The 22,405-nt window shown below is 43.0% G+C and overlaps 1 protein-coding gene across 4 annotated transcripts in view; it reads left to right on the top strand.

Annotated features, from left to right (window-relative positions):
• Positions 1-22,405, top strand: part of LOC146510974 (partitioning defective 3 homolog) — a 377,572-nt gene that overhangs the window by 106,402 nt on the left and 248,765 nt on the right. For all 4 annotated transcript variants that reach the window (XR_014876129.1, XR_014876128.1, XM_085172912.1 and 1 more), the window contains exon 3: positions 9,118-9,292. Coding sequence is in view for 2 of the 4 variants with exons in the window: in XM_085172912.1 (XP_085029038.1) it covers positions 9,118-9,292 (175 nt within the window). In the remaining 2 variants the exon portion in view is untranslated. The remainder of the gene's footprint in view (positions 1-9,117; positions 9,293-22,405) is intronic.

The following is a 22,405-nucleotide window of genomic DNA, read 5'->3' as shown; positions in this document are numbered from 1 at the left end:
TGGTTCTGGCCTCGCTAAAGGTATGACTACCTGATTTCCATCCGCCTTGACAACAGAGGATGTATGGCCTTGTCAAGGATAAGGCCCTCCCTCTCTGTCTGCTCCACTCCACTTTCTACTACTGATTCCTTCCATCTCTTTTCACCAGGGAGGCCTGAAATGTTTGAAGCTTTCCCTTTTTTCTCTTGGTCCTTTCCCTCTCTCTCTGTGCCGAGGTCCCTGGATGTAGAGTTTTTAATTACTCCCTCCTAGCTTTGTGCATAACCAATGAAAGATTGAAGGGCACTTCCCTCTGAAAGGCACTGTTAGACTATGGGTTTTTCTAATGCTTTGGGAGAAGAATACTAATATATAAACTGAGACTTTTGTGCTTTTGTGTATCTGCAGTTTGTTTGTGCCTAGGCAGGTATGTGTGCTCACATAACTCTATCTGTGTGTGTGTGTTTGTGAGTGCACCCCCTAGACAGAGTGTCTGGCTGTTGTTTTGCATGTGAATCAAGGCTGGGGAGGAAAGGCATTATTAGATTGGGAATGTGCACGGAGTGGTGGGGGTGGGCTGCATGAAGACCGTGAGAGCAGCTAGGTTCATTGCATTGATTTGATTTCTTTAAGACCAGTTCGAGGGCGTAACACCTGAAGGTGCCCTCAGCCGCTCTGTTTAGACAGCAAAATGAATACAGTAAGGCAAGAAAATCGATAGAGGATACAATAAACAAATGATTAGACTCCACAAACTATTTTGGGTACAGCGTGTGCTCTCAGTGCAGCCCGCCTGAGTATCTCGTATAAAGGAACAAATGGGAGCCCAAGCAACAGAACAAGAATAGTTTTGCATTTATGAAGTTTTGGTAAAATAAAGAAAAAAAAAAACATCTCTAAAATGCAAAGATTTCCACTTACCTAGACTGGAATAGGATAATTAATATGATAACATTTAAGAGTGTATCTGGCTGGTGGAACGAGATTAGTTCAGCATTATTTCATGTGTCTGCACAGTGTTAATTACTGTCAGGTGATTGATGGCAATTCAACCCATAAGATGCTTATCGCGTTTCTTGCTTTCTTATGGACACCCACCCTAATTGCTTTCATGAATATGTCATCACTTTTCCTTCTGTATTGCTCCCTCCTCGCTGCTTCTCTTTTTTCCACTCCCAGAGATGTGCAGCAAAGACCTTTGTGTGTGTGTGTGTGTGTCTGTCTGTGTGTGTGTGTGTGTGTGTGTTTGCCCTCAGACAAGTGAAATTTATTTCCCAGACTTGAATGGTGTTGAATTGAAACATGCGACCAGAGGGTTATGAGGTATTAATATACACGGAAGAACGTATCGGGGGTGTCGTAGGAATTTTTCCCTTCAGTCAGCACTGCGTAGGTAGTTCTCACACTCACGGCGGCCCGATATGTGTGAATTCATTTTCCCCAACGCGGAGGAAAACTTCAAAGGCAGGGACGGGAATTTAGCCGTGTGGATTTGAAAAGGGATGAGTCTCTAATCTGGTTAAACTTTGCTTGCTCTGTATATTTTCTCTCTGCCTTTTCGTCCACTTCCACACCCCTCCCACCTAGTGGTTTTTTTTTTCCCCCTTCAAGTCATGAATACCTGTCGAGCTACTTTCCTTTAAAAAGTGAAAGAAATGATGACTTAATGTTTTTAGCCAGTACGGCGGCGTAAACCAATCTCGGGGCTTACGTCTGCTTGTTTAGGGATTATTTTTCTTTAAGCCTGTCATCTTCCTGCACACTGGCATACAAACTTGCCCTCGCCTTTCGTTCCCACCTCCCCCCTCCTCTGCCCTCGCGCGTCACCGCTGCGTTAAGCGAGAAAGGATGTTTGTGTTGTGCAGGTCTGCTACTGGAGCAAAATTGACTGTTCTTTGCCCGAAAGCTGATAATCTTGTGTCGTAACATGTAACTTAATGCCTATTGTAGTGAGTCTTGGTGACGCTTTAATGTTTACTGCAACCGAATAATCTTAAGCCTAAAAAGTATTTGAAGTTCATATTTTTTATTCAAATTTCAATTGAGGGTGCAAAACATTAAACTGAAGGCGATTCATCCTTGTGCTGCACCGTCTTTACACGTTACATTCGCTTTGAGGTGTGTGTCATCATTTCAGGTCTTGCTGTAGTCAGCCTCTGGGGAGCTTCTTCCCTTTGTATCGACCCCATGTGGCAGCACCTGAAATATGCATATGTTTCTAAAGCGCTGCAGGGTGCCATTTGAGGGTTACTTGGAGTGCTAGTGATGGCAGGCCAGAGTGCTGGAGACTTATTCCCTGAATATTTGATGGTCTTAATAAGCAGGAAAACTACAGGACTAAGCACTTTGTTGGTTTGCTCTACACATGGTGTGTGTGAGAAATAATGGACGGGGGGAAAAGATTAAATATTGAAAGCTGTGTGAGAACTCTGGCATACGAGGAGGAAGGTTTGTGCAAGTACAATGCTGCCTTCAGTCAATCATTAAAAAGAAGTTACAAGTAAAGGTCGCATTATGAAGGGGTCCAGATTAAAAGACGCAAATGCAGAACACAGGAGAGGTGTTAGAAGAAGACAAGCAAACCTCAAAGAAAACGCCCAAGATGGCAAACAAGGTTGGTGAGAAGACTAAGCAAAACACACTGCTCAAAAAGGTTAACACTTTAAAACACATCAGATCTCAATGGGAAAAAGTCATGTTGGATATCTTCACTATTATGGACTGGGTAATGTTTTAGGAATAAAAGGAGGCCATATCATTTGATGGAAATTTTATCAACCTGCAGTGAAATTGGGTCTGAAAATGGGTCCAAGGATTTCATTCTACCTAGCTTATAGAGGTTTGCATGTCCTTCCATGGACATGTATCCCCAGACCATCACTGAGTCATGCTGAATGATGTTGCAGGCAGCATAATGTTCTCCACAGCTTCTCCAGATCCTTTCATGTCTGTCACTCGGGGTGAACCTGCTCCCGTCTGTGAAAAGCACAGGGCTCCAGTGGTGGACCTGCTAATTCTGCTATTTTATTGCAAATGCCAATCAGGCTCCATAGTGCCAAACAGTGAGCACTTGGCCCAATAGAGGATATCGGACCCTCAGGACAACCTGATGAAGTGTGTTTCTGTGTTTAGTCACAGACATCTGCCTCCAGCTGGAGGTCATTTTGTAACTCTGGCAGTGCTCATCCTCTTTCTCCACACACAAAATAGGTGTCACCTCATGCTACTAGTAGTGACACTGACTGTAGCCGAATGCAAACCTAGTAGAAAAACAGTCAGAAGACATGAGGAGGGAAAAAATGTGTGTGGCATCCAGTTATAAAACTATTTCTGTTTTGCGGGTTGCGTCATTTTTGGGAGTTTGGCAGCAGTGCAGTTTTCAGTGGCTGTAGCTCAGGAGATACTACTAATTGGAAGGTTGACGGTTCGATCCCTTGCCTGCCAGCCTGTTGCTTTCCGATGCATCGACTGGAGTATGAATGTGTGCAAATGTTAGCTAGGAAGCATAGAAATAAAAGTTCTTGTGAGTGGTCAGGTAGAGTGGAAAAGCGCCAATTAGAAACCAGTTCATTTACCAGTCAGAAAACATTTAAAAATATTTTGCATTTTTAATTAGTAATAACTGTATTTTATAACGATATAATAACTAGGTAGCCTGTTTTCATTTATTTTGGGATAGTTTTGTTTCTGTGTCAGTGTATAACCTACAGTAGATTGGTGGTAAGCACCCCCCCCCCCTCCCCAGCCCCCCAGCCCCACAAGCAGAAAGCACAGAAACAAAAGTATTATGCTGCTGTGGACACTGGCAGCAGCAGACAGCAAAACGGATTTTAGCCACTAGAAATCAATAGCGTTTTAAGTGTACGCTCTTTACAACAAGAAAATGAAGCCATTACCCTCCGCCAGACTCCATTAATAATTTTGCTTAACAAAACATGGGAGTTGTTCATCTAATGCTTCAGCTAATTTGTTTTATTGCGTGTCTTTGGACTTTGAATGGGTTAGCTCAGATCCAAGCCCAAAACCATGACACATGTTCTCTTAGATGAGTGCATTAAAGCAAATGAGAAAACGAAGACACACCGATTCAGCAGCGAAAGACGCGTCATTGGTGTATTAAGATCTGTGTGCATGCCAATACATGATCAAAAAGTGTACACTGTGATGCATGCATGCGGGATTCATGACCGAATGAGCACGTCAAGTGAGGTGAACGGCAGATGGACAGGTGGATGGATAGATGGTTGGCGCGTGGATGAGGGATGGCGCCTCGTGGCTATTACTCAACAAGTTTCGAGTCCTTGGAGTTTCTGGTGGAGTAAGTGGCTTTCACAGTTTCCACCACTACTGTACCCGTAATAACTTTGCGCCCCTGGTGCCCTTGCAATAAAATGATGATAAATGATAGGGAGGGGAGATGAAACCTGGTCTGTTTGTGTGGGTGTGGGGGTGTGTGGTGTTGTGCTATCAGAGGCAGTATATATGACTTAGCGCAGACATTGCATAACAACGCGGCATCCGTTCATTTATCATTTTGAATAATGCACTGGGCAAAGTGTTAATCTTTCCCTCGTTCATCTCATAACAAATATGAGACGTTTTCACGGAGCGACATCCACATGCACACATCCAACTGCAGGAGGCAAATGGGCCTATTCTTTAAGCTGTAAGCAGTACTTGTTAGATTCACATTGAATTTTACCGTTTGGATGTGATGTGAATGGAAGGGGGAGGAGGAAGTAAGACAAATGAATAAATAATCTCTCCTCTAAGTGGAGACTTTTTAGCTACAGCAATAAATATTCACAGCAGGTTGCAGGCTGGCACGACTTCGGATGTGCTCTTTAATTGAAGGTGTGGATTGAGCGGATGGGGGGCTGCCGCCGGTTGACTCGTGTCAGGCGTCCCTTCCACTGGGCTGTAAAAAAGCTGCCGCGGCAGATATGGATTAGCGTCAGAGCATTGCAGTGCAGGTATTACACGTTTTCACTGGCACTGCGAGCGCTGCCCCGTGACTTCTAATAACCTCTGTTGTCTTGTGTCTTCGGAGCACCACTTTGTGAGCGCTTGGGACGGCTGTTTTGTACCAGTGCCACTCCTAATGCCCGGGCTTCATGGCAGATCAGAGGTGCTGGGGTGTGTGGGTGGGTAGAAGGATGTATCTGGGAGTTTTGGGAGGGAGGGGGGGGTTTGGTTGTCAAAACAGCTCCTCGTTCCCTCCTCAGCCACTTCCTTTCCATCTCTTCTTCTTCTTCTTCTTCTCCACCTTGCTGCCAAAAGCTGGATAGAGATCAAAGGAGGCCAACATGAAAGGCTTCCCTGAGATTCTGTTTTTTTCCTTTTCTCGGTGCCCTGTCTCAGTGCTCTCTGTGTTATAGATATGGAAATTCTAAATTCCAAATACATCTTCTACCCAGACTGCAGAAAATGCCCGGCTTCATCCGACTCCTCTCTTTTCTTTCCCTTCTCCTATCCTGTGCCTCGTCTCGCCCCCTTCATCATCATCTCTCGCCATCCCCTGCTCTTGCCTCTCTCCAGCAGCCCTCAGGCATCCAGGTAGATAGCGGTTGATTGGCAGCTGCTGTGACAGTCAGTGGAACCAGCTGAGAGTGGATGAGTGTCAGCCTTGCTCCGGGGGCTTAAGGTAGCGGCAGTGTTGTAGCTCCCTACTGGAGAGAGAGAGAGGCCCATGAAATAAGACTCAGTTCAGTTCTTTTCTTTCCCTCGCTTCTGTCAACTGAAGCAGGTAGGAGCTAAATAGGTTTTTCAAATCGCTCCAGAGTTTATCCTGAGACTGGAAACTGGAACATTTCTTCAACTCACATCCTGTAATGTGCTCGCCTCCTCTCGTTCCTCTCTCCCTACCCTTTTGGTTATCATATAAAAGTCTGTTTTATGATAGGTTATAGCATCTTGTTTTTCAGGGGCTTTTTTAAAATTCTTCTCCAGCCTCCCTCCTTCTTCCCTCCTATCTGTTCTGAATCCTCAGCCTCAGCTGTCACGCCACTTGACAATTAGCCATGCCGTTCCCGTCTGTGCTTCATCGCTAAAAAACTTTTTTTTTTAAACTTCTGAATGCAACTCCATGGCCGCTGTACGGCAGCCACAGGGGGAAAAGTGTGAGAATAAAAAAAAAAAAGAAAAGTGAAATCGTCTCAGTTCTAAAGTGGCTGTGACCAATTCCCAGATGGAGGGAAAGCGTTTTTGTGATGGCTTTCAGTGCGTTGCCGCTTGAGCTCTGTCCCGTCAACAGCAAGAATTGCGTCAGCTTTCCCTCTGGCCAAGTGTGTCCCATTCTCCACAGCACAGACAGAGGACACGGATGCGCTGGAAAGGCCTCGCGCAGCGGGAGGAAGGCGACGACTCTTTATTGGCTACTCCAAAGACACTTTGTACTGATGATAACCGTGTAAGTCAAACAAAAGCTCAGGTTAGGCCGTTTGCCAGCTCCTTTTTCTACCTTTCAATTGTAGTTTGGGTTTTTTTGGTCACAGCTCAAACAGCTGACTACAAGCAATTCTCAACCTTTCTGGAAAAGAAATGAGAGTTGCAGCCTTGCAGGTAAACACAATGCAGAAAGTACAGTTTAAAAAAAACAATCGTCTTATTGTGGTATTATGACCATCGCTGCTAAAGACTTAAATTAAACACAGATAGCTGTGCAAGCTGCATCCGTCTGAGGTCAGATAGTTGAAAAAGCCGTTTTTAAAGGAAGCTGTACTCTACTTAACGTAGTATCAGTGAATAGATCAGCTCAACAACGGACACGGCAAAAAGCAAAAGATGTGTCTGCTAGTTTGGGAATCAGCCAGTTACTGCATTTTCTTTTTTTCTTCTTCTTGGCTTTATAAGTTGGACGACCTACAGTAGTTTGATGCTTCTGCCCTCAGCTTGTGTACTTTACATGTCTTCTTGGGTAGAAGGGAGGAACGAGCACTTTCAAGAGCCCATAAATATTGAATGCGGGATAAATGCGGACCCATTTGATTATGAAACGGAGAGTGTGTGAATGAGTTTAGTTGTACGTGTCTGATACCAGCAGAGTGCTCTAGAGTGTCTGGTGAAAGACTGTGCGTCACTGCAAAGTGGACCTAATTAGAGGGATTTGGGGTGTATTTAAAAATGAATCATACGTCTCCACAACACCGACAACAGTATTCACCACTTCTCTCAAATGGGCAGCTGGCAGGGAGATGGCTTGCTGGATCGCTAAATGCTCCCAGAAACATATGAATGGGAGGCTTGATTGCTTTGTCGCTAATGAGTCGTGCAGTCGCGCATACTGTACGCTGGGGCGGCGCAAATGCCGCTGGAGACGGCCCTTCTACTTTTGTTTGTGTTCACAGCTGCCTCTGGTCCTTCGCATAGCTGGCCCGCTCATCATTAACACTTCAAAACATGAGCCGGCGGAGCAGAATTTTAAACAATTCATTCAAAGAAGCCCCCCCTAAAAATAGTCTCAGATTGCAGGAACGGCACACTGATCAATATTTATCCTCGTTTTTGCCTATTAACTGTGTTTGCAGTTCAACACAAAGCAAAGCAGCTTTTCTTGCCTTCTTAATAATCACACTTCCCAGTGAGCAAACCTGCACGATATTACCTCCTCAAACTGCCTGATCTGTAATATTGAGGCCTTTTTTCTTTCTTTCCCCCCCCCCCCTTTCTGATTGCCTCTCTTTTGCACTAAGTAAATTTGTGATAAATCCTTACAACCTGAGAAATGTAATTTCAGCATCGGAATGGAACACGATTAGAGCGAAATGGGAGAAATCCTTTGGTGATGGAGTGTGTCTCAGGAATGGCATTGGGATGCAAGGAAACGTTTTAGAGCGAGGGGAAGGGGAAGAAAACACCCAAAACAAAACAGTTTGCTTTAATTGTGTGGTGAATTACAGCAACAGTAAACCACATGGGCATACTCACCGAGAGCCATAAATTCAGACACAAACACATGCACGCTTGAGCATCATCCTCTGCATATGAATGGATTAAATCAAAAAGAAGAGCAGGGGCTTCTAAACTTGTTTATATGCAGATTTTGCTGCACTTGAGGTGATGAAAAACAGCAAATACACAGAAAAACGCTTGTGCTATTTTTACCTTCAGACAAATACGATATGGGATACACAATAGCTGTTTGCTCCCTCCACGTTCACAGCTTTCCATTACACAGACCTGGAGGAAGCACAAGACATAAAAGGGAGTCATCATATGTCTGTAATATACATGCTATTGTTCCTGCACGATCTCTATCGCTCTGCCGCTGCCTGATTGCTCTGTCTCGATGGATTGAGAGGTTAATCTCCTTCGGAGAGGTCTATTAGCAGGTTGTGCTGGCAATGAAAGCAACTTGGCATTGGTACCTTCGCTCCACGACTACAGTTTGTGCAGCATTTTGGGGATCTTTCATCTCTTTCATCTCTCTCTCCTTGTGCATCCTTCTCAGTCCACGAGTATTAAGTAAAGCTTTGACACATGTGGTGAGTTGGCAATGGCCAGTCTGATTTTTTTTTCTCCAGCTGATTGTCTTTTTTACTTTAACCTAAATTAGGTCTTTTTCTTAGTAATCAGTGGTGTGTGTTAGACTCAGATAATTATGGGATGCTATGAGGAGTTCTTCCTATCTGGCCTGGGAAATGTGGCAACGTATCACCTATGTTAGAATGGAGCAGCTGCTCGCTGTGGGAGCCTAACTTGGCAACCCTGAGCACCTCATGCTCCATGACTGCAGATGTTGCAAGATTAAACTGTAGAGAAAGTGAGTGTATGCATATCTGTGAATGGGGACAAAAGTAGTAGATTAGCTGAATAAAAAGCATGCTCACATGGTGGCAGTTTGGCAGTTTTATTTACTCTTTTTAACATTTAGACATCTATTTATCTAGACATTGATATCTAGATAGATAGATAGATATTAGACATCTATCTATCTGGACATGCATCTGTCTATCAATCTATCTAGCCATCTAGACATCATTTTAGACATCTATCTGGACATACATCTATCTCCACATCTATCCATCTATCTGTCTGTCTGTCTACACATCTACCAAGCCATCGGCACCATCTATTTGTTGGTTTTTTTCTTCAAAGCACATGCTAACACACAAATACTTCCTTCTCCTCTCCGTCTAGCTGGTTGCAATATATGAAGAGCAGGATCCTCACAATGGAGGCGACGGTACCAGTGCCAGCTCCACAGGTACACAAAGCCCAGAACCCTTCGCCAGTGAGATGAATTCAGCATCAGCCTTCCAGCCCTACCAGGCCAGTAGTGAGATTGAAGTCACCCCATCTGCTCTGCTATCCAGTGAGTCTAGCATCAACATTTACATCACCACTAACTGTTATTGTCACCTGTCTATTCTTGATTCATTCATAACTGTTTAAAAAAATGCACAGTTCTCAGGTCTACTTGACCCAATCACACATCCAGTCAAATGTTCTTGAGCTTTAGACTGGAATATTTGGAAGCGTGAAGTCAATTCTCTGCCTTCAAGCAAAAGGTAGATGGCATTGTTGAAAGTAGCCTTCTGATGCAAAGAAGAGAAAAATTATCATCAGTGTGACTAGTACCTTGAGGCCTGTGCTGTGCTTTTGTAAGAACGAGCAGGAAATGTATGCCACTAGCAGACATTCGAAATGCAAAGCTTTAAAGGTCAGGCACATGAAAGCTGACGTCTGAAAGCTAAAAGTTACTTGGGAAGCCAAGCATAACAAAAGGTAATAATTTCAGACCGTGGTCTGCGCTGATGCTTACATTCAGCTCCTTGGGTATCTGCTTATTTTGTGGTGTGAAATTCAGCTACTAAATTATAGCCCCCCAAAAATCTGTGTTGCTTAGGTAATGCTATGCTTTGTTGTTCTGAATCACCTTGGCTGACACAGTGTTGATGAAGGTGACCACAGGTTGTCAAAACACATCCATTCAGTTCTGGATTGGAGTAATGTGAGCGATGTTATTAATTTGTTTGTAACAGGGCTGTGAGACGTGAAAAAAGTAAACTTTTTCTAACTGACACCAATCTGACCAGAGTGTGATTTACTTGACATGCTTCAGGTGTATTATTCAGAGTTGAGTGTCTGTCGAGACTTCGAAAGGTGTCCTGGGAATGTCATTGCCCTAAGTTAGACAGACAGGTAGAAACCGAGACAACGGAAGGAATTGAGACGCGGTGGGCTACTCGGTCACGCATGAGCAAAAGCACACATGCCAGAGCAAGATGGACGTGCACGCACTCACACGTGGCACGCACAATCAGGAAATGGCAACGCTCAAGTCGGTGAGTCAGATGTTGCTTGTGTCCACATATTCACATCTTGTGAAGTGGAACCAGTGAGCTTGATGCGGAGCTGTCTTAAACTTCAAAGGACATCTAAGACGTTCAAAGCCAAAGCGCACATATAGGCGCCGGCTGACACACTCGTGCACATGAATGAACAGTTGACTTTACTCTTCTGCTCTGACACAAAACCTGATAGAATGTGAAGATTTATGGAAATGACGTGAGAATGGTGGCAGTCTGAAAGTGAACCAGAGGCACAGTGTGGAAAAAGCAGGTGCGTGCGATGCTGTCTGACCTGCTGTCAAAAAGCTTCACGCAAACCACCATGATTTTACCCTAACTCATTTATAACTTTGAACACTGTTTGTGTGTTGAAAGAGCGACTTAAAATGAGCACATTCAGATCAAACTCAGGTGGTGAGGGTGGGTAGATGCGTCTCTAACAGCATCGCCATCAACACAGGAGCACCTCAGGGATGTGTCCTCTCGCCACTGCTCTACTCCCTCTACACTTCAGACTGTGTGGTCACCCATGGCTGACGACACAGTGGTGTTGGGTGCCATCTCCAACAACGATGAGGCGGCCTACATGGACGAAGTGAAGAATCTGGCATCATGGTGCCAGGACAACCACCTCCAGCTGAACGTCGGCAAGACCAAGGAGCTGCTGGTGGACTTCAGAAGGAGTCAGCACAGAGACTACAAGCCCATTATCATCAATGGAGCTCCAGTGGGGAGGGTGCAGTCCTTCAAGTATCTTGGTGTCCACATCTCCTCAGACCTGACATGGTCTGCCCACATTCAGGTCCAGACCAAAAAGGCTAGGCAGCGCCTGTATCACCTACGACAACTGAGGAAGTTCAGGGTCTCTCCAAAGATCCTCAGGATTTTCTATACAGGCGCTGTGGAGAGCATCCTCACACAGAACATGACATCGTGGTTTGGGAACAGCTGTGTGAAGGACCAAAAAGCTCTCCAGTGAGTCATCCGTACAGCAGAACGCTGCTGCAGGATCGCTCTCCCCCCGCTTCAGGACACCTACACCAGGAGATGCCGGACTAGAGCAGCGCAGATACTGAAGGACCCGTCCCATCCTGGCAACAAACTGTTCCAACTTATGCAATCTGGTAGAAGGTTCCGCATCATCCGGGCAAGGACAGAGAGACTCAAGAGGAGCTTCTATCCCCAAGCCATCCGGGCCCTAAACACACACACCGCCCTCTCACATCATCTATAATTGACTGAGACAGGACTCTCTTCCAGACACTCTAAACCCAGGCACAATGTACATTTCAAATTCCTTTGATTTTAAATATGTTTATATTGTCTATTCTGTAAAATAGTCAGATGACCTTCGGCGTTCTTATGGTACGCGGCGGGTTATGGCTGAAATCCAGTGCAATGACGCTCCCGCGGTAATAGACGTTCCAGCCCTGTATTCCAGCCCTAAACCTAACCTTATCCCTAGGCCTAACCATAACCTTATTCGTGACCTTAACCAGGACTTTAATAACGTTAAATAGCGTGTTTCTAAGCGATTTGAAGAAAAAGAGCGCACATGTGTAGATTGAGTCCAGATGGTTCTCATATTTCCTAATTTTTCCGAGGTCGTCATTTAGGAACGTGGTAGGTAGCCGAAAACGTAATATGTTGCCTAAAGGCTAGGCTAGCTCTTACCTAGCCTAAAATGTTACGCTTTGGGAGTGAGAACGTGTTGATATATATATAATGTTCTTCCTCTACCCCCCCCCGTCCCCCCATCCCCCCGTCCCCCCCCCCCTTTTTTGGCACATGTCAAGGAGAGTGTCAGGTTACATTTCACTGTGTGTTATACTTGTATAACTATGCATGTGACAAATAAAGAACCTTGAATTAAGTGTAATTTAAATCACGTGAATCCATGGCAAGAAAACTAAAGTGAAACATATCACTTGTTTACATTTTATTTAATAGAAAAAAAGACTACTGTCCTCATTCATATACATTGATTAGTGTGTAATTACATCTTTAAACAAACTAAATCATTCCCACAAACTTAAAATGAATCCATTAAAAATTAATGGGAGCAGATGTCTGTTTGTGGAAGCCTCACGTTGCACCACTATCTTAAATACAGCGACTGAGATGGACATCGCTGTTCTGCCTAATCGTGTTTTATGTCTGACTGAGATAGTTAGAGATTATTTTTATTTAATTAACCTTGAGTATCAGTGTAATATATCAATCTTTCAGTGGAAACACTATATGAAAAGAAATGGACAAAATTTCAGGCCACCTGTATGTAATTTTAGGTCATCTAATATCTCAAATAATGATTGAAAACGCAGCGTTCAGGATGATTGAACACGCATCGAGGCACTTACAGTTGGTAGCCTAGCCATCAAAGTTCCTGCATTTGAAAAAGTATTATCTCCTGAACATTTTTTTAAGAGAAAATACATTTTAGAACTTTATTTAAACTCTCTCAGTGTTGCAGAGTGGTTGTAGATGGCTCTGTTTCTTTACAGTAGATACAAACTATAGAATTTGACTGTAACTATACTATAACGTGCAGTCATTATGCAGTGTAATTTTGTAGATGGTGGGGTGTGGACCTTATTTCTGCCCTCCAAAGCCTTGCATGTGAATTACACAGAAGACAGAGTGTTTTCTCAGTGTTGTTCTATATCTGATAGCTCTTTTCTTCTTTATCTAATGGAAAAACCTTTTAGATATTATTGTTGAACAGAATCATAAAGTAATGAATTAAACTGTGAAGACCTGTTTGACCTTCTGTTGATTTTTTTCATAGATACTAGCCACACCGTTTCTTATTTGGATGTCACGGTGATGAGTTTGTGAAAGCTTTCTTCGCCTACGCAAACTTCAATTAAATTAAATTTAATTCAATTCAATTTTATTTATATAGCGCCAAATCACAACAACAGTCGCCTCAAGGCGCTTTATATTGTACAGTAGATACAGAGAAAAACCCAACAATCATATGACCGCCTATGAGCAAGCACTTTGGCGACAGTGGGAAGGAAAAACAACCTCCGGTAGAACCAGGCTCAGGGAGGGGCGGGGCGGGGCCATCTGTGGCGACCGGTTGAGGTGAGAGAAGGAAGACAGGATGAAAGACCTGCTGTGAAGAGAGACAGAGATTAATAACAGATATGATTCAATGCAGAGAGGTCTGTTAATACATAGTGAGTGAGAAAGGTGACTGGAAAGGAAAAGCTCAATGCATCATGGGAATCTCCCGGCAGCCTACATCTATTGCAGCATAACTAAGGGAGGATTCAGGGTCACCTGGTCCAGCCCTAACTATATGCTTTAGCAAAAAGGAAAGTTTTAAGCCTAATCTTAAAAGTAGAGATAGTGTCTGTCTCCCGAATCCAAACTGGAAGCTGGTTCCACAGAAGAGGGGCCTGAAAACTGAAGGCTCTGCCTCCCATTCTACTTTTAAATATTCTAGGAACAACAAATAAGCCTGCAGTGTGAGAGTGAAGTGCTTTAATAGGCTGATATGGTACTACAAGGTCATTAAGATAAGATGGGGCCTGATTATTTAAGACCTTGTATGTGAGGAGCAGGATTTTGAATTCAATTCTGGATTTAACAGGAAGCCAATGAAGAGAAACTAATACAGGAGAAACATGCTCTCTCTTTCTAGTCCCTGTCAGGACTCTTGCTGCAGCATTTTGGATTAACTGAAGGCAAACATGCTCTAAAGCATGTTTTTTGCATAAATATTGCATAAATAGCTAATCTTAGATTGTGGTTAAGCAGAAAAACTGATTCCTGCACATAACATCTCCTGTAATGAGCCTTACTTCTATGAAAAGCAGTGTTTGGAGAACATGACAAGATGATGAAGAAGGAAGAAGAAAGAGGTCATCAGGTTGGTGAAGCAAATGACATGTGTTGTTTGTTGCAGCGGTGAGGGGACGCTTCACCAAGAAACTGCAAACAGGGTTGTATTACACAGCCTATTAGTTCCTGGGAGATTGTATGTAATGCACATCAACTCTTTTTATATGTTGCTGTCTCAAAACTTGTTTTAAGCGTCAGGCTGACTGGCATCGCATGTACATGGTCAGTGAGATAAACAGACAGCTGATGGTCCCTCCAGAGATGCAGATGAGTGAATTACTGGCAGCGTTATTGCAAATCAGGCATCAAAGTGTAGCAGCAGCACCCTTGGCAGCTGTGCTCTGAGGCAGAGAATTATGGCTACTTAAAATCATCATCTTTTAGAGCCATATTGATTGTTTTTTTTCCCTCCTCCATCTCTCGCAGTCCCAAAACTCTACCTCTCGCTTCACTTTTCGTTCTCCACCCCTCCTCTTGCCACCGCCTCGGGAGCCCATTTTAGATTTCCATGCTAACATGTGCCATGCAGGTCAAACTGTTAATAATTGGATTGGAGATGAGATGTAAATTACAATAATGAATGTAATTTTCCCGTAATTATACGGATGCCGGAGCTGCCTCTGCCTCTACTTCGCACTCAATTCTAATCTTTCAGAAGTAAGAAACTGTCTGAAACTTTAAATTAACACCGGATCTTAATGGCGCTTGCTTCGAAATTGAATGCTCTGTTCTCTGTTACTCAAAGAATTTCACTCCACAGTTCAGTGATTTGAACCAGGAGCTGACTTTGCGTTGCTGGAAGTTTGTCGGCTTTCGTTTTAAACATATGTTTAAAATTATTTTTGAAAGTTTCATATGAATAAACGCACATTCCTCAGTGACGCTAGTGTTGCTACAAATTGGGAGCTAGTGTTTTAATAGCTCTTTAAGGCCAAAGATAATAAAAGTGAGCTATTTTACTAGCAGACGGGTCTTGGTTTGAAGCCAGTTCGTGGAGGATGGAAGAATTGATACCATTTACTGGTCATGAGCTCGCCTGACCTAAATCCAATAGAAAACCTCTGAAACATTTCTGCTCGTCTCACGAGGTTGCAGGTCAAACCATCTCATTAGGAGCATGCCTCGATGTTGCATGCAAGCACGTAGGGGTCATTCAAACTACTCAGTATCATTTTTAGTTGTTGCAGTGATGATATCTGCCATATTCAGTTTTTCCCTTTGATTTTTTGGGTGTCTAAATTCAGCCTTTTGTACCTTTTTGTGGCATTAATTTGTCCCTAACACATTACCCTGTCCACATCAGTATAGATGTCCACCATGGTGTTTTTTAGAGGTGGGAATCACCATACATCCCACGATACGATATTATTGCAATTTTTAAAAATATTTTGCGATATTCAGATTCTGTACATAAAGGTAAACTTTATCAATATTCATTTTATCTAATATCAAAGTCTCACATTCAGTTTTTCTCTCATTTCGGTTTTATTGTTGACAAACTGAACGGTTTGTATTACAGTCTAGTCCAACTTAACTGAATGCAACCATCTGGTACAATTATAGCTATTCTGAACTATGCAATTTATGAAAACTATGCAGCCCCTTCAGCAACTGAAGAATTTGAAAGTAAATTAAAACAAAATATAATTTTACATTAAATAAAAAAAGTTTTAAACTTAATTAAAATAAAACATGTCTTAAATTAAAATAAGTAAACTGTCATGTTTATTGCTGCCAAAAAAAAGTTAAACACATTTGGACAGTGAAGGAATGTCAGGATTCTTGCTCAGAAAAAGGATCAACATGCTCTGAAGTCAGAGCACAAAAACCTTTTTTGTAACAAAATATCGATTTCTGCTGTCCCTGTATCGATACATTATCGATTTTTCCCCCCACCCCTAGTGTTTTTCCCCATTGAGAGCAGATGTTTTATGAGCTGTGTATCTACAGCTTTAAGGAACTCAAGGAAAACTTAAATGTGTGACTGAAGCATGCATTCCTTTGCTTTAATCTGACAGCAACTGAATTTTTACCTGAACAGGCAGTTTTGCTGTTTGGGCAACAAGGATGGATCACTTTCAACACCACATGTGTCTGCATGTTTTGTTTTGGATCATTGCAATTCCAATTTGCAATTAGATTAAGATAATTGTCTCTGAAATCTGAACACACACAAACACGGACATCCAGTTCGTGTTTCTTCCTTGACTTTACTGTGTTTTTTATTTTTAAGTTTTTATAGAAAGTCCACAGCACTTGTTTAGGACACACAATCAGGAAATGGGAGAAGCTCGAGTGTTATTGACAGTGGTTAAAAGTACACTGACATTGATGTGGAGTGGCTTTAAAAGGCTAACAAAAAGATCACAGCGATTGCACTGATCCATTACAAAACTGGCATTATTTTTTTGTTCAGCTCAAAGTGAAAAATCTATGGAGAACTTTTTCTTTTCCATTTCCACTGTGACCACTTTACAACTTTCAACCCCCCTGCCAAGTCAGACTTGCAGTGTAATGACAAATTGTCCGTTCCTCGACCGACCCGCTCCTCTGCTGAATCTTTTGAATCTCTGCCCGTCTTGGTCCTCGAGCCTCTGCGGTGACAGGGTTGCCTGGATGCCATTAGAGAAATTGCTCATGGGTGGAGGTGGGGGGGTTGACACCTTCAAAGAGGAGTGCTTTCATCTAATCAATTTGGCTTAGTGGCCTGCCATTGAGGAGGCTCCCTGCCACCAGCCAAGGCCATGTAAAAGTCACAGCAGCGAGGGGGGACACTCCGTGACACAAAACACTGGATCTCCATCTTAGATTTAAGGCTTAAGAAGTGGCCTGCGCCCTCTGTCACGGGGGCCCTCCCAGTGGGTTTGGGTGAATTCCAAAGGCTGTGATTGCCCATTATAGATAAACTACCAGGTTTAAGTTTGGGACCCTGTGCAGCTCGGTGTGATACGAGGAACAGATACTTATCTCTGTTATCTGCCTTCTTTCTCTCCAACTCTCTCCGCACCACAGCCACCTTCAATCTCTCACCTCAGTGGTGAGCGGGTGACGCAGTGCGATCTTGGGACTTTGATATCAGAAGAATCGCAGTGTGCGTCAGCTGACTGCTCCTGTCAGATGGTGAACCCAGCTCACGTCATCTTCGTCTGCTGATTTCAATCCTGCAGAGGAAAATGGAATTTCATTCATCGTTTGAGCTTTAGCTTACATAGAGCAAAAACAGGATCTAGATTATAGTTTAGTAGTGACTGATGACAACTTTTAAAAATATTTTAGTTTCATTGAATAGTGTATTTTGAGGTACGGGTAAAAAAAAAATAAAATAAATTAAAAAAAAGGGAAAATGTCTTCAAGGACAGTAGTACGACATGCTAGCTCAACTACGCCTCCCAACTCAGGTCACGTTTATTTTCCTTTAACTTTTAAATCAGAGTCCCTTGAAAAATATTAAACCTAACCCATTCATACTATATTTGTATGAATGAATCGATTTCTGCTTCTTTGAATGCGTCACAAAACGGCCGGAGGCCGAGCACCAAAAATCAAACCCACGTGCAGGAAACCCAAGGCGGAGGCAGAGTAAAGGGTTTGACAGAGGTTTATTAACTAACACCAAAATGAAGTTCACGTTGGTGCTTGATTTAAGGCTTGATATATGGGGCGTGAGGGTCTTGGCCAGGGGAAAGGGACAAGCAAGGGGACAGGTCCAAGAAAGCAACGGCAGCTGCTGGTGATTAGGTAAATACTGGAAGAGAGGAGAGCAGTGTTAGAGCGGTAGCCAATGAGGAGTTCTGGAGAGAGTGGAAGCTGTGAAAATCTTCGTCTTACTGTGCAGGTGGGAGATGGAAGCGTTGAGGGAGAGGTGGTGCGGTCCAGGTGGGTTAGGTGGTGTGTGGCAGCTGTCCTGAGTGGTGAAGGTCCCGAGGTGGTGTAAGGGCAGGAGGGCAGGCAGGTGAGGCAAGGAGATGATTCCGAGAGCTGGCGGGTTAACCAGATTTCCATGATGAGTGGTTCAGTATGATGGAGTTTTCCTGGAGTAACTAGAACACGAGATTACAAAGTTAGTAAAGCACTTGAGATTCATGAACATGAAGCGTGAGGCCAGGTTACCAACACAGGGTAGTTGACGAACTGGCGAGGAAGCAGCGTCAGCAAGCAGCTTAAATCTCCAACCTGATTGCCTCAATCAGCTTCAGGTGAGGGGGGCTGTAGGCCCTGCCCATGGGTGGATACCAATCCAGACCTTCAATGGAATTTTACAGCCACACACCCAGACCATGACAGTATGTGCCTTTGTAAATCCCTTTTGTTTTGTTTTTCACTGTAATGGGTTTAAATTGTACTCAACATCACAGAGACATGAAGGATGTGTATATAACAACTAGTTTACACTTCCAAACCAAAAGTCTGTGTTCTGTCGTCTATAGAAGTCATTTGATCCTGCATTTAAAAAAAACATAATGCCACTGATTTTGCTAAATAAAGTATAGCATGCTACATGATGATGATAATAATAATAGCAGGACTTTTTAGATCATTTAAGATAGTTTCACTGTATATTTTCCCTAAGGCATATTAGAAATACTTGGAAGCTTTTGGGAGAAGAGTTCATACAGGTTGCAAATACATGGAAAACATCATTTTTCATACTTTCCCGTGGCTGTAATGTTAAATTCATTATTTGAGCTGTGTTGAAGTTGCAGCTCATATGGCATCCATAAGCACGGTTTTCATTGCAAACTCAGATTATGCAATCATCTTCTTTGTCGTTTCAGTCGAGCTTTGGTGACTCATGATGAGAGGCGCCTTCCAACCTCAGACTGCGTGTCATATTACCAATGCTTCTCAGGGCTTGTGCCACGTTTCTGGTTATAAACAGAACCTGTATATAGTCATTTCTTATTCATCAAGCATATAACTACTGAATAGCAAAGATGGAGTTAGACAGGGCAGTGAGATGAAAACTTCTGATCCTGTGGGCATTGCAGAGAAAGATGTTTTGTGCACAGACTGTTCATATGGAGAAAAAAATGAGTAGCTAATGATGTATGAGCTGGATATCTGGGTAATGTAATTAGATGAGGGCTACAAGAAAATGGGCTACAAGGTGTTATAGCAACAAAAGAAAGTGCTTATATCCCTCTCCAGCACTTAGTTCTGTAGCTGGTTTCTGCTCAAAGGAAACTGTGGAGAATAATAAATGTAAGAAACACAGTCAATCCCTCACTGAATTTTATCATTACAGGCAATGAAATTGTTAAGAAACAACCCATAATTTCTCATCCGGAGAGCTCGAATTTTCTGTTTGTTTCTTTTTTTCTCTCTTTTATATATTACTCCTGGAAGAGGTGGTGAAATAGCCTTTTTTTTAAGGCTCTCTGTTTCTCTCTCATCCTCTGCAGCGCTATAACATGATCCATCATCATGACATTTGTCATGACAGGCTTATCCTCTCCGCTAACACTGAACAAGAACAACATTTATTCAGCTCTGATTCAACAAAACATTAATACAGCCAGAGCTATATTCTATGCTGTCCAGCCCCTGCTTTACAAATGTCTGTTTGAGGAAATTACCAGTGTTACAATCGAGTTATCTGTATTAATTCCCCAAATTCCTGCAAAGGAAAAGCATTTATTGATGGGATGTAAGATGTGGTAATATAATCATTTTTCTAAGTAGATCTATGAAGACCAGCACTGACAAAAACACTTGATAGCAAGTCTGAGAACCCTAAATAAGAATGACACTTTTTTTTAATTAAGTACAAAAATAAGCAAATATTTTTGGATTTTTTTCCCCGACTTCCAGGCTTTGCATGCAAATGTATGTTTGTGCCTGCATCACCTATCATAGATCTACTCAACCTTGCTTTGGCAGCGGTCCACTCCAGCTGTGCATAACACCTCTCAGCGTGGATTTCGAGCTGAGTACACACTCAGCGGAGAGGATGTTGGGATAGCAAGCTCATCATTAGCAAGCTGAAAGCACTTTTAAGCCCGTTGGTCCTTAGGAGACTCTGAACTGCCTCTCCCTACCTGCGTTAGTGGAGAGGCTATTAGTTATGTCAACTCTTAATCATACTCACGCTCGCAATGCGGAGAGGGAGAGCGATGGAGCGCCCAAGGTGGGTCTTTAAACCGCTGAGGAGTGGGCGTTCTGTTTCACAGTCGCTGAGAATATAGTCATAAAAATGCTCATATGTTTCTAATATCATCCAGAGCTTATTATGGCTAATTATTACAACAATTATTGCAACGCTAAATGGGGAAGACAGTGTTTTGGTAATGAAGTGTGAAGTGCTCTGAGTGGTAAAAGTCTCCACTCAGCACTGCTGGGAAGGCGCTACCAGTTTGATTCCTATTATTACTTGTGCTAGGATCCCAGTAAAGCCTTAGCTAAACAGCTGAATCATGTGGAGACGTGTCTGTGTGTGTACATGTGTGTGAGTTTGTTGACCGCTTTATTGCTTCCTGAGCTGGGCTGAGCGATGTCCCGCAGGTCACTTGTGTCACACTTAAAGCAACAGAGACACGCTGAGGTCGTCACCGAGCAACAGAGTCATTTACACTTTGTGACATGCAAAAATGGATAAAACAGTAAACGGCCGTAACCTCGTGACAGACAGCAAGAGGAGGGAGTTTGTTTGTTTGCGCTGACCTCGGTGTCATCTCAGCACCAGAAGGACATTCAGCAGTCTCGTTTCTGCCTGTTGTAGCTGAAATACGGCATCTTCGTGCAGGCTCAATATGCAGTTTGTTTTTTTCTGGTTTTTGAACGCGGACATATTTATGGAGTTTTAAGAAAAACCTGTGATTGATTTCACCCAAGACAAAGGAACTGTGTTCGGAACATCTGTTTTTCCTCCTTACTTATTGACCACTGGGATGGCTTCTGTTGCCAAGTTACAATCCCACTTTTTAAATGATCAAAATAATTCAATAAGCCAAACCAGAGGTTTAGGTCTTCAGTAGTTAGCCTCTGTGCCATTAATTAAAACAGACTTCTTCTTTTTGCTTCCAGATTCTTCAGCTCAGTTCTCATTCTTACTCTAAGGAGAATAACCGCGAGCATCTTACTTCAGTTTCCTGGCTCAGCTGTATATGAGAAACAGATTTTCTAACGTCTTTCAGATTCCATTGAAACACAACAAAACATGGAGCTCATTATTACACATCCTCTTCTTATATGTGGTGGTAAACTTGCAATGTTTATTTTTATCAGTACAAAAATGTGGAGCCTTTAAATGCGGTGGAGCGATGAGTAGCAAGAAGATCCTGGGTTTGAATCCAGTGTCTGGCCGGGTGTGCGTGGGTTCTCTGTGGGTACTCTGGCTTCCTCCCACGGTTCAAATACATGCAGTTGGTAGGGCTAGGTTAATGGATGATTTTAAATTGCAGATAAGGCTGTTTCTCATTGTTAGCCCTGCATTAGATTGGCCAGGGTGTACCCCACCTCTCGCCCGATGGCAGCTGGAATAGGCTCCAGCCCCCTGTGACGTGTGAAGAATATAAATGGATGGAACATTTAAACAAAGAAAGCAAATTAAAAAGAAAAAAAAATATTTTTAGTCCTAATCCAAGAACATCACTGCATGGTAATTATAATGATTATACTTGAGAATAATTAGCATAATTACTTGAGCTTTCATTTCTTTTCATATTCAAAACATTTCAAAGAATTGCTTTGACTACAAATACAAAATGACACACAGGAAAAAAAACTGTTTTGTTCGTTAGTCAGTGAGAACCTGTGGGCTTCATTTACATTGTGTCTGTGCTGTATGTTAAAAAAGGGTCACAGCTGGCCAAGAGCAATACCTCCTGCTCCTCTGACTCACTAAGTCACTAAAGGGTTATGGGGTGTTTAGCATCCCTTTGTCTCCCGGCTCTTCGTCCCAGCGGACCTCCCCACAGCTCCTCCACCCAGCTCATTAGCCCTTTTCTAAGAGCCTCCCATCCCTTTCTGTTTCATTGTCTTCCGCAGGGAGGTCACCTGTGAAATGTGTCCGCTTCAAATCGCACACCAGGGAAGCATTTACATGCATGTGTAACCACATGTGGGTGGAAAGAAAACATACATGTTTACACACATCTCATACAGACAGACATTCATGAACACATGCTAATGTGTGACACGAAATCGTGGATGTGTGCTTCAGGGCGGGACGGAATAATTGTTTTGCAGGTTAACGCCATGACAAACGAGCAGACACACACCCGCAGATATTAAACTTTGATTCTAACGAGTCACTTTGTTTTTAAGAGCACGTCTGTCACGGA

The sequence above is a fragment of the Neolamprologus multifasciatus genome, chromosome 9 (genome assembly GCF_963576455.1).
Source record: "Neolamprologus multifasciatus chromosome 9, fNeoMul1.2, whole genome shotgun sequence".
Taxonomy (NCBI): domain Eukaryota; kingdom Metazoa; phylum Chordata; class Actinopteri; order Cichliformes; family Cichlidae; genus Neolamprologus; species Neolamprologus multifasciatus.
Note: the sequence above shows the minus strand (reverse complement) of the source record. Positions and strands in the feature narration are given on the sequence as shown.